Below are 18,331 nucleotides of genomic sequence, written 5' to 3' on the forward strand. Positions count from 1 at the left end.
GTTTCAAGCAATTCTCTTGCCTCTGCCTCCCAAGTACCTGGAACTACAAGGCACCTGACACCATGCCTGGCTCATATTTGTTTTTTTGTTTTTTGTTTTTTTTTGAGGCGGAGTCTCGCTCTGTCGCCCAGGCTGGAGTGCAGTGGCCGGATCTCAGCTCACTGCAAGCTCCGCCTTCCGGGTTCACGCCATTCTCCTGCCTCAGCCTCCCAAGTAGCTGGGACTACAGGCGCCCGCCACCTCGCCCGGCTAGTTTTTTGTATTTTTTAGTAGAGACGGGGTTTCACCGTGTTAGCCAGGATGGTCTCGATCTCCTAACCTCGTGATCCGCCCGTCTCGGCCTCCCAAAGTGCTAGGATTACAGGCTTGAGCCACCGTGCCCGGCCATATTTGTATTTTTAATAGAGACAAGGTTTCACCATGTTGGCCAGGCTGGTCTCAAACTCCTGACTTTGTGATCCACCTGCCTCGGCCTCCCAAAGTGCTGGGATTATGGGCATGAGCCATCGTGCCCGGCCTAACGAGACAGGGTCTTATTTTGTTGCCCTGGCTGGAGTGCAGTGGTGCAGTCACGGCTCACAGCAGCCTCAATCTCCCGAGGCTCAAGGCTCAAGCCATCTCCCCAGCTCAGCCTCCTGAGTAGCTGGGACTACAGGCCCATACCACCGTGCCCGGCAAATTTTTTGTATTTTTTGTAGAGAGGAGGTCTCACTTTGTGGTCCTAGCTGGTCTGGAACTCCTGGGCTCAAGCAGTCTGCCTGCCTTAGCCTCCCAAGTCACCTGCCTTTTTTTTTTTTTTTGAGACAGGGTCTGACTCTGTCACCCAGGCTGGAGAGCAGTGGTGAGATCTCGGCTCACTGCAACCTTTCTCTCCTGGGTTCAAGTGATTCTCCTGCCTCAGCCTCCTGAGTAGCTGGGACTACAGGTGTGTACCACCATACCTGGCTAATTTTTGTATTTTTAGTAGAGATGGGGTTACCCCATGTTGGCCAGGCTGGTCATGGACCTCAAGGGATCTGCCTGTCTCAGCCTCCCAAAGTGCTGGGATCACAGGCATGAGCCACCACGTCCGGCCTCACCTGCCTTTTTCTTATTAAGGCTTAGGAGCTTGTTGTCTGTTCTGGCTACTTAGCCACTGCTGGTGGTGTGTGTGACAGACACCTTTCCCCGGTCCTGGCTGGCTCTCGTGGTCATGATGGTGTCCTGGTTGGTTTTAACCTGCTGTGGACTGAGTTAGTCCTGCGTCCGACTCCCCTCCGCCTTCCGTGCCTTTCTTCCCTCACCCGCCTTCTCATTCCCACGTTTCCTACTCCTTGTCCAGAACACGCAGGGAGCAGCCCCCACTTGCCACATCCCCCTGACCCCATGCTGCCAGCCCCGCTCTCCCTGGCTTCCTTCCGGGGCCTTCTCAGGTGTTGGCACATGGAGCACACAGAGCTAACGGCCCCCACTCCTGAGTTTGGATCTGCTTCAGTGTCTGGCAGGTGGAGGTGAAAGACACCTGCTTTTATTATGCACAGAGCTAATTGGGTGATATGGTCCCATGAGTTTTCAAGGTCATCATCCAGACTTGGGCAGGTTTGCCCTTTAGTTGAGGGCAGTGGGGACTACTGCAGGGGACGCCAGTGGCTCCAGCATGTTGCCCAAAGTGTGCCTGGTCTTCGGTCTGCAGGACAATTCTCAGCTCTCAGCGCACATCACAGCCAGCCGGGGGCCTGGGTCTGCCCTTGACTCTGTTCCATTTCGCCTAAGTTGGGGCCGGGGCTTTGGCACGTGGGGAACCCCAGATGGCTGTGAGGTCTGAGGGCCACTGGACTAAAGGGGGTGGTGCTGAAAAGCAGTTTCGCACTCAGAGGAGGCACTTGTCCACTGGACTGAAGATCCCACCCCGGGCTCCAGGAGCGCCTGTCACATGTTGGCACACACGTGCACATGTGAACATAGATAGTGCCCACCCATATGTACACACACACGGAAACGTGTCCGTGCACAGCGTGCATGGACACCTGGTGACTGATCAAAGGTGAGGCGACTGTTCATTGTTGAAAACCAAAAGCTGGAGGTGCTGCCCCTCAAGCCAGGAGGCGGGCGTGGGTCAGCGTGGTCTGGCCAGCAGGGCGAGGCTCTCCCTAGCCTTAGGGGAGGCTGCAGGTGATGCCAGCCCCAACAGCGTGCTGTCTGCAGCGAATCTGTTGCTGGGGCCGACTCCCCAACGGGGCTGTCGAGGCCTGGTTAGCTTTCAGAGGCGTGTCCACGGGAGCAGGTGTCATGTATCAAATAGGAGATTCAAAGTCAGGTGTTATCACGGGTACAGAAATGCCAGTGTTTTCCTAAGAGTGCGAATGGACACACATGTGCACCCTCAGGCTCTCACGGAGCCCTGGGTGCCTGCAGCACGACGTCCAGGATGGGAACACCACAGTGCACTACACCCTCCTCAGCGCCTCCTGGGCTGTGCTCTGCTACTACGCCGAAGACCTGCGCCTGAAGCTGCCCTTGCAGGTACGCGGGAGACATGGGGACAGGGTGGGCCTGGAGGTCCCCCCAGCCAGGGTTACTGGTGACTGGTCCCCAAACACTGCATCCAGCTGCCAATGCCGACAGCCTTGGGAGGGCTCCTCTTACCCACCCCAACACCAGACCCCAAGAAACATCACCGGGCAAACAGGGCAGGTGGTGGCATCCCCCATGGTGGGTTCGTGGGAGATGGGGTCGGGTGAACAGTGTGTGTGCACTGAGCTGACCCCTCCAGGCCCAGACCCCCACCAGGCCACCTGCTGAGGGCCCAGCCTGTGGACGTGGGGTGGAGAAGGCTGGCTCCAGGTGACCTCAGGGACCTGGACCATCTTGAGTCTGGACGTGGGTCCACCACCCACCGTGCTGGCTGGCCTGACCCTCACCGCTGCGGGTGGCAGAGACACGCTGCTCACCAGTTCCCATCCCTTTTCCACTTGAGGGGCTCTGGGCTACAAACTGACAAGCTAAGTGGCCTCGGAGCCTGAGGCCCTGAGAAGGGAAGGGGTTCTCCTGGGCTCTCCCAGGGTCTACCGCGCTCCTTCCCTCTGCTGGAGCCCCTTTGCCCACTGCCCAGTTTGCAAACTTGCACAACCTCCACTCCCACGTGGGGTGTTTGCCTCTCCGCAGTGGGAGGAGCCACGGACATTTCCTTCCAGGAGTTACCCAACCAGGCCTCCAACTGGTCGGCCGAGCTGCTGGCATGGCTGGGCATCCCCAATGTCCTGCTGGAAGTTGTGCCAGACGTGCCCCCCGAGTACTACTCCTGCCAGTTCAGAGTGAACAAGCTGCCACGGTAAGGCGGGGGCCCTGCCAGTCAGAGGAAAGAACAGGAGTGAATGGGAGTCGGTGAATGAGTGAGCGGAACTTGGTCCTTCCCCAGGACTCTCCTCACCTCGAGTTTTTGGCAGGGAATCAGGCCAGGTGGGCACGCTTGTCACGTGTCTGCGTTTCCAGACCGGCTGCATCGGCCAGGCTAGGGCGGTTGTGCTGCAGGGCAGATACCCACCCAAGGCCCAGTGGCTGGACACGCAAGGTCCAGTTCCTGCTCAGGCACACGTGTGGTGGGTCGGTGCGGCACCTGCTCACCACGGTCTCTCAGGGCCCGGGCGATGGAGGTTCTGTCTCATCACAGTCTCCCCAGCTGCTGAGGTAGAAAGCAGGGACCTGTTGTGCCCACACTGGCTCCCTCTTGGAAACGACTCGTGTGTCGTCCACACACGTTACTACCAGACAAAGCCAGTTGCACTATGGCACCAGGCCTGTAGACTGGGGGAGTCCAGAAGTGGCAGGGACCGCTGTTGGGGACCACTGCCGAAGGCAGCCTTTCTGCCACACGGGATGCCTCCTTTTGGGGCTGGTGGGAAATTCAGTCTCACTCCGTGTTGCCCCACCCATGGCTTCCCAAGATTCTGGTTTCCCAGGGAGGACCCCTGCCCAGTCACTGTCCACACTGCCCACGAGCACCCTCAGGCCCCTGCCGGAGCTTCAGGGCCGTACAGGGGATGGGGCTCCCTGGCCAGCCTGGCCCTCTCTGCACTGCCCTGCCCTGTGCCCGACCACAGTTTGCTTCCCCCCCCACCCTGAGTGTGGTGAGGGGTTCTGGGTATCTGGGGGCCTCCTGTGGCCTCCTGTTCCTGGGGATGTGAAAGGCAAAATTGGGAGCCACTGACCTGCCAGGGAGCCAGCTGCTTCTCCTGGGGTGAGGGCTGTGTCCGCAGGCCTGTGCTCATGCGTGTGCACCAGCACCTGGGCCCCAAACCTTCTGCACCGTTCACATGCCCACAGCTTCCTCGGGAGTGACAACCAGGACACCTTCTTCACAAGCACCAAGAGGCACCAAATTGTGAGTGGGGGTCCCTGCTGCGGGCCCCAAACCCTGACCTGGCTCTGAGGATCCTGCCAGCCCCCAGCCTCCGTGGACGCCGAAAGGCCCGCTTGAGATCAGAGGATTGAGGCCTGGGTCCTGGAGGCTTTGGAAACTTCAGAGGCTGACCTCAGCTCCAAACACAGGGCAGGCCATGGTCTGGGATAGGGGAGGGGTGGGGAAGGGCCCAGTTCTCCTCTGGGACCCCAGGGCTCAAAATAGATATTGGCTTTATGGAGACGTGGGACAGCCGAGACTAGCCCCAGATGGGGTGGGTCCTGCTGGCTGGGAGCAGACCCGCCCTGCAGCGTCGTCCAAGGATGGGCGGCACCAGGTGGGGCAAGGCCAAGGCACGCTGGCAGGAGGCCTGCTCCTGAGGCCTGCAGGAGGGAAGGGCCAGTCCAGGCCTACCCAGGAGAGGCCCTGCAGACCACCACGGGGCACACAGACAGTCACGTGGGCTGCCCAGGTAGCGGGGAAGGCACACCCTGGACACAGCTGACTCCCAGGCTGCCGTGTTTGCCGTCACCCAGGGTGCGGGTTCAGAGTGGGCTGTGCCTGGCCAGGCGGGGGCCCAGCTTTGGGTGCAGACGCAACCCCCACACGCCGTGTGGCGCTGGTCAAGGTCTCCGAGCCTGCCGAGCGGGAGAATGAGGCCACCCTGGCGCAGGGGCGTCCTGCATGTGAGGTGGTGACACAAATAACGATCCATCAGATCGCTATTGTCACCAGAAGGCTAAGGGAGGCCGTCCGTGGCCTTGGCCTGAAGCCAGGCTAGCTAAGACATCCCCGTTCTATTACGTGATCAGTGACCTGCACCATCCTCCACACCCCCTGCAGCTGTTTGAGATCCTGGCCAAGACCCCGTACGGCCACGAGAAGAAAAACCTGCTTGGGATCCACCAGCTGCTGGCAGAGGGTGTCCTCAGCGCTGCCTTCCCCCTGCACGACGTGAGTTCGGGGACTGGGGGCTCCAGCCTGGGCGTGGGGGATGAGTCCCCTTGGGTCCTGCTGGCCCCCGGGGAGGCGGGTGTGGGGCAGGCACAGTCAGCCGGCGTGACTACCCAGGAGTCAGAACGCTAAATGCACACACGTGGCGATGTGACCAGGCCATCCCGTGGCCTGTCCAGGGCCTCAGGTCCAGCTCTGCGTGGACTGCAGCCCACACTGTGGGGCCTAACACGGGAAAAGGCCAGTCCCTGGGCTCTAGGTGCTATGGCTCCGTCTCTCTGGGTAGCTTCTCTTGCTGGGAAACACAGTGAGGTCTCTTATCCCCCTCCAGAAGCTGGGTAAACTGAGGCAATGCCAAAGCGGGCACTGACCGGGGCGGCTGCTGCTGCACCTGTTCCTGTCAGCCTTACCATCATCCCTGAGAAAACAGCCACCGTGGGGAGCAGGAGCCCGTTTACCCCCCGACCCGCCCGAGCCTTCCCCCTTGGTCAAGCAGGGGAGGGGCCTCGCAGGCAGCCAGGGCATCCGGGGCCTGGTCAGGCCTGAGCCCACTGCTGCGTGGCCAGGGGGCCAGTCCTGCCCCAATGCCGTCATGAAGGTTAAATGAAAAAGTGGGTGTGGAAATGCCAGGTGTCCCACCTCACTGGGGCGGCTCCTTCCGCCAGCCAGGGCCCAGGACGCACAGCACAGGACACCAGCCTGGGGAATCTCCAACCCAGAGAAGGTGCTGGGCCCTGGACCAAGGCCACTGGCTTCTCCCAGGGTGGCCTCTCCAGCCCCTTCCCTGCCCTGAACCCTCACAGCCCGAGTCAGAGAGGCCTCACCACACGTGTCCCCTCCTCGGAGAGGTCCTCCTGGACCACTCTGTGCCCACCCCTCCACGTTACTCTATTTTTTCTTCATGAAGCAATCCCAGACTCCCGGGCCTGATCTGCCCATGTCCCACACTGAAGTCCCCGCACCTACAACAGTGCTCAGTGGGATAAGCAGGGGGAGTCTCCTACAAACAGTCCTCTCGCCCCCAGGGCCCCTTCAAGACGCCCCCAGAGGGCCCACAGGCTCCGCACCTCAACCAGCGCCAAGTCCTTTACCAGCACTGGGCGCGCTGGGGCAAGTGGTACAAGTACCAGCCCCTGCACCACGTGCGCAGGTACTTCGGAGAGAAGGTGGCCCTCTACTTCGCCTGGCTCGGTGAGTCCCCCCGGCCACCCCCCAGACCACCTGGGCTCCCCCAGCTTGGTCTCAGGTTGTAACGATTTGCCAGTTCATGCCCCTGGAGGGCGGCGTGTGTGGGGGCTTGGACGGTGGGCACGGCTCTTGGCCTCGCCTGGCTGACTCCTGCCGGGCTGCCCTCCTGGCTCTCCCCAAGCCTAGTCACTCTAACTGGGTGCCATGATGATGCTGGGCCCTGGCTTCCTAATGCCCCAGTAACAGTGCTGAGAACCCCTTCTGCTGGTGGGGGGCTCTCCTGACTCCCTCCCCGACTGTCACTGGCCCACGAGGCCCTGGGGCCTCCCCAGAAACTTCCATCCTAGGGAGGTCACCCCTGCCTGGGTCCAGGCCAAGCCTCTCATCTCCTCCAAGCAGGCCAGCACCTTCCAGATGCCCATCTGCCCAGGCAACCCCAGAGCTCTTCCTCCTGGGTCCTGGCTGCCCTCACCCCACTCAGCTCTTGGCACCCTCCCTTCCCCATCCTGGGTCGGCCCCAGCCCCTTCATCCTGTGCCCCAGAACTTCCAAAGCCCTTTCTCATCCCCACACGCAGCCCCACAGTGGACCCAGACAATGGAGCCAGCCAGGGCAGCGGGTGGGGCCGGCAGGCATGGCAGGGCAGTTGGGGTACAGCATTGGGGTGGAGGCACAGCTCCTGTGTGCCAGGACTCACCCGGCCATCTCAGGGCCTAGAGCAGCAACCCTGGGACAGCATGGCCAGGCTGAGGGCCGCTGGGGGCAAGCAGGGCCAGGGCTGCATCTGGGCTCCAGGCAGACTTGCATTTCACAGCAGTCACTCTGGCCAGCAGAGTCAGGCAAGGGACAGGACACCAGGCCCAGGACTGAGGCAGGCAGGGGACAGGACACCAGGCCCGGGACTGAGTCAGGCAGGGGACAGGACACCAGGCCCGGGACTGAGGCAGGAGACAGGACACCAGGCCCGGGACTGAGTCAGGCAGGGGACAGGACACCAGGCCCGGGACTGAGTCAGGCAGGGGACAGGACACCAGGCCCGGGACTGAGTCAGGCAGGGGACAGGACACCAGGCCCGGGACTGAGTCAGGCAGGAGACAGGACACCAGGCCCGGGACTGGACTAGCCCTATGGGAGGCAGTCGGGGTACAAGCTGAGGGCCTGGGGTAACGGAGGGACTGTGGCTGTGGTCAGATGAGGCAGGGGCCAGGGTGGGGGTTGGGTGGTGGGGAGGAGGCACCCAGAATGACCTGTGGTCTCCCTGGGGCTGGAACACCGGTGGGCCCACACTTCTGTGGTGAGCAGGACGTGGAGGGACTTCTCTGTCCATCCTGGGCAGGTTGGTTGGAGTGAGCTGGCTGAGGAGAGGGCATCCAGAGGTGGAGAGCCTGGTGGGCTGGAATCCCAGCAGCACTGGTGTCGGGGTCAATGTGGTAGGGGTGTCCAGAGTCTGAGGCAGAGGCCCAGAAGGGTGGGGCCATGCCAGAGCTGCCAGGGAGAGCTGTGTACCTCTTGGCTTCCTCACGTAGGGCCCCAGCCCCCAAGCTGGGCTGAGGGTGGTCCCTAGGGGACAAGCATGGCTGTGTAGACCCCTACCGGGGGCCCCCAAGCCCGGGTTCCTAATGGTGGACCCCTGCCATCCTCTCTACAGGGTTTTACACGGGCTGGCTCCTGCCAGCAGCGGTGGTGGGCACACTGGTGTTCCTGGTGGGCTGCTTCCTGGTGTTCTCAGATATACCCACGTGAGTGTTCCCTCTCCGCAGCTCTGGGGCCTGGTGCTGGGCCTCCAGAGGAGTGTGGGATGGGGGGACCCCGGGTGCGAGGCCCTGTGCAGACAGCTGGTGCTTGAAGTGATTGAGGTGAGAGGTGAGCACATGCCTGTCCTCAGGAGTGTCACACAGGGCCTTGTGGACATGGCTGAAAGGCTGGCAGGTGGACCGGAGTGCTCCCAGGGTGACAGATGGACAGGAGCGCTCCCTGGCTGACAGATGGACAGGAGCACTCCCTGGCTGACAGGAGGACAGGAGTGCTCCCAGGGTGACAGGTAGACAGGAGTGCTCCAGGGTGACAGATGGACAGGAGAGCTCCCGGGCTGACAGGTGGCCAAGAGTGCTCCAAGACTGACAGGTGCACAGGAAGGCCCCTGGGCTAAGTGGTCAGGAGTGCTCCCAGGCTGACACAGATGGAAAGGACTGCTCCCAGGCTGACAGATGGACAGGAGTGCTCCAAAACTGACACAGATGGGCAGGAGTGCTCCAAGGCTGACAGATGGGCAGGAGTGCTCTCATGCTAATTTTATTGGCATTCTTATTTATTATAATAATGTAAGCTTTCTTAATAATAAATGACTGGGGCCGGGCGCGGTGGCTCAAGCCTGTAATCCCAGCACTTTGGGAGGCCGAGAGGGGCGGATCACGAGGTCAGGAGATCGAGACCATCCTGGCTAACACAGTGAAACCCCATCTCTACTAAAAAATACAAAAAACTAGCCGGACGAGGTGGCGGGCGCCTGTAGTCCCAGCTACTCGGGGGGCTGAGGCAGGAGAATGGTGTAGACCCGGGAGGCGGAGCTTGCAGTGAGCTGAGATCCGGCCATAGCACTCCAGCCTGGGCGACAGAGCGAGACTCCGTCTCAAAAAAAAAAAAAATAATAATAATAATAATAATAAATGACTGGGCTTTTGTTTTAGTTTATCATGGAACTGAAATTCAGAAACTTAACTCAGACATTGTCATGGCATATATTTTAAAACAACTATTTTCTTAAGAAATGCTGGGCCTGGGGCCGGGCGCGGTGGCTCAAGCCTGTAATCCCAGCACTTTGGGAGGCCGAGACGGGTGGATCACAAGGTCAGGAAATCGAGACCATCCTGGCTAACACAGTGAAACCCCGTCTCTACTAAAAAATACAAAAAACTAGCCGGGCGAGCTGGCGGGCGCCTGTGGTCCCAGCTACTCGGGAGGCTGAGGCAGGAGAATGGCGTGAACCCGGGAGGCGGAGCTTGCAGTGAGCTGAGATCAGGCCACTGCACTCCAGCCTGGGCGACAGAGTGAGACTCCGTCTCAAAAAAAAAAAAAAAAAAAAGAAAGAAATGCTGGGCCTGGCTGGGCGCGGTGGCTCACGCTTGTAATCCCAGCACTTTGGGAGGCCGAGGCGGGCGAATCACGAGGTCAGGAGATCGAGACCACAGTGAAACCCTGTCTCTACTAAAAATACAAAAAATTAGCTGGGCACGGTGGCGGGCACCTGTAGTCCCAGCTACTCAGGAGGCTGAGGCAGGAGAATGGTGTGAACCCAGGAGGCAGAGCGTGCAGTGAGCCGAGGTCGAGATCGCGCCACTGCACTCCAGCCTGGGCTACAGAGCGAGACTCTGTCTCAAAAAAAAGAAAAGAAAAGAAATGCTGGGTCTGGCAAAGGCAGTGGTGGGGAGAGAAAGGACAAGGGAGGCGCCTGGCTGGGAGGAGCAACCAGCCCCCCTCCCCCATTAACTCCCAACCCTCCACTCCATGCCTTGAAGGCAGGAACTGTGTGGCAGCAAGGACAGCTTTGAGATGTGCCCACTTTGCCTCGATTGCCCTTTCTGGCTGCTCTCCAGTGCCTGTGCCCTGGCCCAGGTATGAGAAGAGGTGGGTGGGGTAAGGGATTTGGGAGTCGGGGGATGAGGAGGGCAGCTCCCCTGGTCCTGGTCCTGACTCTGCCTGCACCAGCCCCTGTCCAGCTTGTCACCACGTAAAGGCGGAATGATCCGTGAGCTCCTTAACCTTTGTTCTCTCGCCTGGAACTGGGGTTACGCCCGGCACACACCTCCCAGCACTTGGCAGAGTGCCTGCACTCACTAGTGGCCCATGTTAGTGCTTCTCACTTGAGGACACCCCAGGCCAGGACTCCAGCTCTGGCACTCTGGGGGCACCTGGCCCTTGGCTCCAAGGCAGACAAACCCTGGAGCCGCCAGGGCACAGGCAGAACCAAAAGGTTGGACTTCTGAGCAGAATTTCCAGCCCATGAGACCTGGGCAGGAGGCTCCTGCAGTCCCTGAGCCCCACTGTCCCCCCACCTGTCTGGCATGCTTCCTAGGTCTGTCCACCTTCCCAGGGACCTCAGGGCCTCGCTAGTACCCCACATGCACTGGACCCAGAGCCCTTGGCACTACTGATGGGCCAGATGCCCTTTGGTTTCACTCCTGGGAATCCACCTGGATGTTTCCTAGGACCACAAATGGGGACTTAGAACAGCAGAGTTTTATTCTCACAGACCCGGGGCTGGAGTCCAGAATCAAGGTGTTGGCAGGCTTGGCCACTTCTGGGGATTCGACCTCAGGCCTCTCTCCTGGTTTCTGGTGCTGCTGGCGGGCCTTGGTCCTCCCTGGCTTGTGGCCCCCTCATTCCAATCTCTGCTTCCGTCTCCACCTGGCCTTCCCCTGTGTCTGCGTGCTGGTTCCTCTTCTCCCCTTTTGTAAGGGTTTGTCCAGGGTGCTCTCATCTGGAGATCCTTACCTTACATCTACAAAGGCCCTTATTCAAATGAGATTACATCCTGAGGTTCCTAACCAACATATCTTTTGGGGGCCAGAATTCAGCTCACTACAGTTCATCCTCTGGTTCCCAAAACTTCATGTCCATCCCCTGTGGAAAATACATTCCCCTCAGCATCCTCCAAAGTCTCAACCTCTTACAGCATTAACTCTAGTCCAAAATCTCATGAAAATTTCAGCTCTGGTCGGGCGCGGTGGCTCAAGCCTGTAATCCCAGCACTTTGGGAGGCCGAGACGGGCGGATCACGAGGTCAGGAGATCGAGACCATCCTGGCTGACACTGTGAAACCCCGTCTCTACTAAAAACTACAAAAAACTAGCCGGGCGAGGTGGCGGGCGCCTGTAGTCCCAGCTACTCGGGAGGCTGAGGCAGGAGAACGGCGTAAACCCGGGAGGCGGAGCTTGCAGTGAGCTGAGATCCGGCCACTGCACTCCAGCCTGGGTGGCAGAGCGAGACTCCGTCTCAAAAAAAAAAAAAAAAAAAAGAAAATTTCAGCTCAGAAAGTCCCAAATCACATCCTCAAAGTCAGGTGTGGGTGAGACCTGGGTGTGGGCTGTCCTGAGGCAAAATTCCTCTCCACCTGTGGGTCTGTGCTTCCAAAACACAGTCGGGGGGCCGGGCGCGGTGGCTCACGCCTGTAATCCCAGCACTCTGGGAGGCCGAGGCGGGCGGATCACGAGGTCAGGAGATGGAGACCATCCTGGCTAACACGGTGAAACTCTGTCTACTAAAAATACAAAAAATTAGCTGGGCGAGGTGGCGGTGCCTGTAGTCCCAGCTTCTTGGGAGGCTAAGGCAGGAGAATGGCGGGAACCCAGGAGGCGGAGCTTGCAGTGAGCCGAGATGGCACCACTGCACTCCAGCCTGGGCGACAGAGCGAGACTCCGTCTCAAACAAACAAACAAAACACACAGTGGGGGGAGTATGTGGGATGCACATTCCCATTCCAGAAGGAAGGAATGCTGGAAGGAACAAGGGGCCTCCAGTCCCAAGCAAGTCTGGACACCCCACATCCCTGCCACAGGCCGGCCGGCTGTTCGACCACGGCGGCACCGTCTTCTTCAGCTTGTTCATGGCACTGTGGGCCGTGCTGCTCCTAGAGTACTGGAAGCGGAAGAGTGCCACGCTGGCCTACCGCTGGGACTGCTCTGACTACGAGGACATCGAGGTGAGCCACCCCCGCTGGACCACGGTCACACCCGGCGAGGGCCACCACTGAGCACCGGCTCCCTTCCAGGAGAGGCCTCGGCCCCAGTTTGCCGCCTCAGCCCCCACAACAGCCCCGAACCCCATCACGGGGGAGGATGAGCCCTACTTCCCCGAGAGGAGCCGCGCGCGCCGCATGCTGGCTGGCTCGGTGGTGATCGTCGTGATGGTACGCGGTCCCCTGCCCTCCACTCATGCCTCCATCCTCCTGCACCACTGGGGTGGGTTTCGTCCCCCATCCCACCTTGGTGCCGAGGCCAGATGCCTCCTGTGGGCGCAGGACCCTCACTCCCCGCAGAGAGGCCCCCATGTGCCCAGGCTCCAGGGAGGGGCTGAGCCCAGAGCTCGGCTGTGGGGTCCCGGCTGAGACTCATACAGAGGGCCCGGGAGGGTCTCCCCGTGGGTGTGGGCATGGGGCATTTTTCAAGCAAGGGGGTCGGTTTCAAGGAAAAGAGAAGCAGGCACCCCAGCAGGGCCATTCGCTGCACCCTGTCTTGCCTTCCAGCCAAAGGGGGCTTCCTAATAGGACCCCTCCCACCCTGCCAAGATGTCAGGAATCCCCAGTTCCTGGGATGGGATGGCTCTAACACTCACAGTGGCTGCCCTGACACCCAGATGTGGCCCAGCCTCTAACCCTAACCCCACCCCACCTCTGCCTGAACAACCCATCAGGAAGGACATTGCCTGGGAGCACAGCCAGGGCTGGAGGCAGGGGGCTTCCCAGAGGAGGCAGTGCTGGGGCCAGCAGTGGACTAGGAGAGCTGTCAGGGTCCATGGCCTGAGGGTGCTGGGGTGCCCAAGCCACTGTGAAGGGGCTCACGAGCCTCCCTGCCCCTGCAGGTGGCCGTAGTGGTCATGTGCCTTGTGTCTATCATCCTGTACCGCGCCATCATGGCCATCGTGGTGTCCAGGTCGGGCAACACCCTCCTCGCAGCCTGGGTGAGCCTCTGCCGCCTGCCTCGGGGGTCCCTGAGCAGCCCCTCATCCAGCTCTGACTGCCTGTCTCCTGTCAGGCCTCTCGCATCGCCAGCCTCACAGGGTCTGTAGTGAACCTCATCTTCATCCTCATCCTCTCCAAGATCTATGTGTCCCTGGCCCACGTCCTGACACGATGGGGTGAGTGGGCTGAGGCCGGCCAGGCACTGACCAGGGGCCCACCCTGCCGGCCCCAAGCCAGAACATGGACTTTCTCACTCACTGACACACAGGACCCTCACTTCTATTTCTTTCTTCTTTCTTTTTTCTTTTGAGACAGGATCTCACTCTGTTGCCAAAGCTGGAGTGCACTGGCATGATCATGGCTCACTGTAGCCTTGACCTCCCAGGCTCAAGGGATCCTCCTGCCTCAGCCTCCTGAGTACCTGGGACCACTGTGCCCAGCTGAATTTTTTTTTTTTCTTTTGATAGAGACAGGGGTCTCACTATGTGGCTCAGGCTGGTCTCCAGCCCCTGGCCTCAAGTGATCCTTCTGCCTAAGCCTCTCAGAGTGCTGGGATTACAGGCATGAGCCACGGCACCTGCTTTTCCTTCTCTTTCTTATTGTTTTTGGCACCCCAGGTGGGACGCAAACGATCCCTGGGTTAGGATGCCAGTGCCCCCCATTTCTAAATGTGGTACCGAATGGAGGTGTCTGAGACTCCCCCGAGGCTCCCTTAAAAGAGCAGTGAGGGCCGGGCGCGGTGGCTCAAGCCTGTAATCCCAGCACTTTGGGAGGCCGAGACGGGCGGATCACGAGGTCAGGAGATCGAGATCATCCTGGCTAACCCGGTGAAACCCCGTCTCTACTAAAAAATACAAAAAATAGCCGGGCGAAGTGGCGGGCGCCTGTAGTCCCAGCTACTCGGGAGGCTGAGGCAGGAGAAAGGCGTAAACCCGGGAGGCGGAGCTTGCAGTGAGCTGAGATCCGGCCACTGCACTCCAGCCTGGGCGACAGCGCAAGACTCCATCACAAAAAAAAAAAAAAAAAAAAAAAAGCAGTGAGCAGGGCCTTCCTGGAGATCAAGGACCCTGGGGGCACTCAAGCACCCAAGGAATTCTCGCCCCTCCACAGGGTCCCCTCTAGGCTGCGAGGTCCCCAGGTGGGAGATGTCCCTCCAGAATAGGGCCGCTGAGCCTCTGTGGGGTGGCGTGGGGGATCGGCCGCTGGACTGGGCAACTGCCTCTCAGTTCTTCCCTCTCCCTTCCCCTCCCTTCAGCCTTCTCTTTCTCTGTCTCATTTCCTGAGGACAAACACTTAGGGACCAACCTATTTGCTCCATAAGCTGCTGCCTCTCACCAGCCCTGCTCTAGCCCTGGGGGTGAATAGCCTTGAACAAAAGCTGGCAGCCCTGCCCTGGAGCCCAGGTTCTAGGAGAGGGGACAGAACTGGCTGCCTGCACAGCTACAGATAATGGGAGAGGGCGTAAGTGCTGAGGAGGAAGTGCCTCCTGGTGGGTGGCCAGGGGAAGGTGGGTGTCAGGGAAAGACCTAAGCAGGTGGCAGGTGTCTCGGGGAGAGGTTCCTGGTGCTGGACGGCCAAGGGCAGGGCCCTGAGGGGAGCCGCCCAGCTGCTTCTGCGACTGTGGGGTGTTGTGCCTCCCTCTTTCCCTCCGATAACCTTTAGCCTTTTATGCTCCTGACTCTGGCACCTGCACCAGAGCCCAGTCCTCTTCACAGCCTTGGCCTCGAGCCTCTATTCTGTTTCTCTGACCCATCCCCTGACCACCGCCTGTGTGCACCACACTCATTATTAGTGTTGGGACATAGCGTATCATCAATTTTCCCAACTTATCAACATGTTTTTGGGTGACTTTGGAAATGTCACACTTTGTCCCCTTCTTTAAAATATCTGGATGATATGGCCTTTTCCTCACCCGTGTGTGGCAAGGTGGTCCTAGGAGAGGGGGCCCCCAGTTGGATGGTGGTGACTCCCCCAGGGACTAAGCCCAGGCTCTCCATGCCACAGAAATGCACCGCACCCAGACCAAGTTCGAGGACGCCTTCACCCTCAAGGTGTTCATCTTCCAGTTCGTCAACTTCTACTCCTCGCCCGTCTACATTGCCTTCTTCAAGGGCAGGTTGGTGGTCGCCTCTCCCTCTGGCCCCAGCTCACCCCAGCTTGGTTCTGCTCATGTTTCCCGCTGCCTGGGCACCAGGCATCATCCAGCCGTGCTCAGGCAGGGTGGAGGATGGAACAGGAGACCCAGGCAGGGCACAGGGACCCATGCCGCCCTGCACCTCTGAGCAAACAGAGGCTGCCCACCTCTTGGTCCCCACCCAGCTCGGGGGTCCACAGGAGGCCCACCTTGCAGCCTGGACTCTACGCCACAGTTCGTGCTCCCTCCAGGGCAGGTGCAGCAACTCTGCTCAGGCCTCAAGAGCCAAGGGAAGTGGGAGGAGACAGGGAAGATTCCATCAAGGCTCATGACCTTGACTTTCTCCTAGGTTTGTGGGATACCCAGGCAACTACCACACCTTGTTTGGAGTCCGCAACGAGGAGGTAAGTGTGCCTGAGGCCGGGGCTGGTGGGTGAGCTGTGTGCTTCCTCTCACTTCCATTCGAGCTTTGATTTGCAGCAATTTCTCCCGCCACCGGCTACCTCATCGCCCAGCCAGGGCCAGCTGTGCAGCTGACCACTTAGGACTCCCAGCCTCTCTTCACCACTTATTCTGACCCTCAATATGTCCCATTCAGAACCACACCCAAACGCTCCGGGCTGGGCACCGTGGCTCACGCCTGTGATCTCAGCACCTAGGGAGGCAGAGGGAGGAGGGTCACTTGAGCCCAAGAGTACGAGACCAGCTTGGGCAACATAGTGAGACCTCGTCTCCACAAAAATAAAAACAAGCAAACCAAAAAACCTACCCCACCCCAGTTGTCCTGGCCCGTATTACTGTTTCCCCATTTTAACCCAATTCACACCTGAGACAAGTGTGCGCCATTATGGTGGACGCAGAGCCTCGGGCACACAGGGGCCGCAGAGGCTGGCCTCCCTCACAGGCTTGGCGTGCTGCCGCCATGACTGTCGGGGTTCTCCCAGTGGCCGGCTGTCCTCTCCCCATCAGTTCAGTGGGCTCTGCCTGTGACTCCGTATCCCTAAGAGCCAGGTGTGAACCTGGTTTTTCAGAAAGTAAACGGAAGTTGACCTGGTGGAGGATGAAGCATTGTTGTCATGGGGGTTCCTGCAAAGCAGACCCCAAGACAGAGATTCTGGTGCAAGTAATCGATGTGTACGTCACCCCAGAAGTAGTCTCCATTGTGCCACAGCCCCTCCAAGACACCGTAGAGAAGCCCTCAAAACTGTCCCTGATGCATGGCCCTCCTGGGTTCGGGCCAGGCATGTCCCAGCAGCTGGGGTCACAGGTAGCAGGGTGGGTGCCTCTGGAGCCATCCACAGGTGGCCTCTGGGCTGGACTGGGACCTAAGTGACCCCTGCCGAGTGCCTGGCCTGAAAGACCTCTTCTCCTTTTGGAAGAGGAGGAGGAGGAGAGAGACTTTGCATGGGGCCTGGGCCATGAGCCAGCCCACCTGCAAAGTGGCTGCCCCCAAAGGGGTGCTCTCCATTTTCATGTGAGAGGGAAAGGGAAGGCTGGGGATGGAGTGGGGAGTGTGGCTGCGGGTGCCACAATGGACCAGCCAGAGGACTTTCAATTGTTGAGTGGGAAAAGTTCCCAACCCAAACTGGCTTAAAAAAGGGAGTTTCCGGCCGGGTGTGGTGGCTCACACCTGTAATCCCAGCACTTTGGGAGGCCAAGGCAGGTGGATCACGAGGTCAGGAGTTGGATAATAGCCTGGCCAATGTGGTGAAATCCCGTCTCTACTAAAAATACAAACATTAACCAGGCATGGTGGCAGGTGCCTGTAGTCCCAGCTACTCAGGAGGCTGAGGCAGAAGAATCGCTTGAACCCGGGAGGCGGAGGTTGCAGGGGCCGAGATTGTGCCACTGCGCTCCAGTCTGGGCAACAAACGGAGACTCCGTCTCAAAAAAAAAAAAAAAAAGGGGGGGGGGGAATTTTCTTGGCTCCTGTGCTGAAAATGCTCAGGGCTATGCGGGCTTAGGTATGAATGATCCAGGTGTTAAAAATGCTGCACTGCTGTTCCCAGCATTGCCTGTGTTCTCAGAAAGATTATCCCCACCTGGAGGGAAGGTGCCCTGCAGTGTGGCTAACACTCGGACTTAGCACCCCTTGCAAGGCACTTGTTCCTAGGAACTCCCTGTGTCCACCTCTCACTGGCTTGAACTGGGTCACTGATTGGTGGGGCCTGCCTCGTGGGCCTGTCCTGAAGCCAGAGGCTACAGTCAGCCCCATGTAACCCATTGTGGGTCTCCAAAGGAAAACTGGGGTGCCATTAGGTAGATATAGCAGGGGCCCCTGCAGCTGTTCCAATGCACAGTCTTCCAGCTGGACCTGGTGGCTCCTATGAGGTCAGGAGGGCGTGTTGTGGTGGGAGCATCACTGCAACCCTCGAGGTGCCCAAGGCATGTCAGAAGGGAGGTGGGAGGCCAGGAAGAGGGCCAGCTTTGAGACAAGAAGGAATGGGTGGGCGAGTGGCTGGTCCCTCTCCCAGCTAACCTGAGCCCTGCTGCCGTAGTGCGCGGCTGGAGGCTGCCTCATCGAGCTGGCACAGGAGCTCCTGGTCATCATGGTGGGCAAGCAGGTCATCAACAACATGCAGGAGGTCCTCATCCCGTGAGTCCCCCACTCCACCCTGGGTGGCATCCAAGGACCAAGGGACCCCAGAGCACCTGGTGGTAGCAGCCTCCAGCCAAGCCCTAGCTGGGAGAAGAGGTGAAGGGAAGGCAGGGTCTGTCCCTTCCTGGACATTAGCACCTTGGCTGGGGAGGGCGATGGGGAGTGTGCCCGGCCATCTGCCCCGGGCTCTGGGCTGCCAGCCCTGCAGCTGCCATGTGGCTGGCTGAGGTCTTCTGGGTTATGGTTGTGGAAGGCACTACCCCTGGGACCAGCTTTGGCTGGGGAGGGGGTCTGGGTTCCTGGGCCCAGGCTGGGGTGATGGCTCTGTCCATTCAGAGATGCTGCGGCTGGGCCAGGGTGTTTCTTGGCATCCCCAGCCCCCAATGTAGCACAAGAGGGAGGA

General features: G+C 59.6%; 1 protein-coding gene across 20 annotated transcripts in view; it reads left to right on the forward strand.

The window, feature by feature from the left end:
* Positions 1 to 18,331, forward strand: part of ANO7 (anoctamin 7) — a 42,253-nt gene that overhangs the window by 11,964 nt on the left and 11,958 nt on the right. For 14 of the 20 annotated variants that reach the window (XR_013402287.1, XR_013402285.1, XR_013402286.1 and 11 more), the window contains exons 5-18: positions 2,367 to 2,502; positions 3,145 to 3,310; positions 4,303 to 4,360; positions 5,222 to 5,332; positions 6,358 to 6,523; positions 8,168 to 8,258; positions 10,035 to 10,131; positions 12,074 to 12,217; positions 12,287 to 12,424; positions 13,096 to 13,194; positions 13,269 to 13,371; positions 15,200 to 15,311; positions 15,679 to 15,733; positions 17,828 to 17,925. Coding sequence is in view for 14 of the 20 variants with exons in the window: in XM_077958129.1 (XP_077814255.1) it covers positions 2,367 to 2,502; positions 3,145 to 3,310; positions 4,303 to 4,360; positions 5,222 to 5,332; positions 6,358 to 6,523; positions 8,168 to 8,258; positions 10,035 to 10,131; positions 12,074 to 12,217; positions 12,287 to 12,424; positions 13,096 to 13,194; positions 13,269 to 13,371; positions 15,200 to 15,311; positions 15,679 to 15,733; positions 17,828 to 17,925 (1,574 nt within the window). In the remaining 6 variants the exon portion in view is untranslated. The remainder of the gene's footprint in view (positions 1 to 2,366; positions 2,503 to 3,144; positions 3,311 to 4,302; positions 4,361 to 5,221; positions 5,333 to 6,357; positions 6,524 to 8,167; positions 8,259 to 10,034; positions 10,132 to 12,073; positions 12,218 to 12,286; positions 12,425 to 13,095; positions 13,195 to 13,268; positions 13,372 to 15,199; positions 15,312 to 15,678; positions 15,734 to 17,827; positions 17,926 to 18,331) is intronic. The other 6 variants (XM_015111544.3, XM_077958119.1, XM_077958124.1 and 3 more) reach the window with 2 other exon arrangements.

This window comes from Macaca mulatta, chromosome 12 (assembly GCF_049350105.2).
Source record: "Macaca mulatta isolate MMU2019108-1 chromosome 12, T2T-MMU8v2.0, whole genome shotgun sequence".
Taxonomy (NCBI): Eukaryota; Metazoa; Chordata; class Mammalia; order Primates; family Cercopithecidae; genus Macaca; species Macaca mulatta.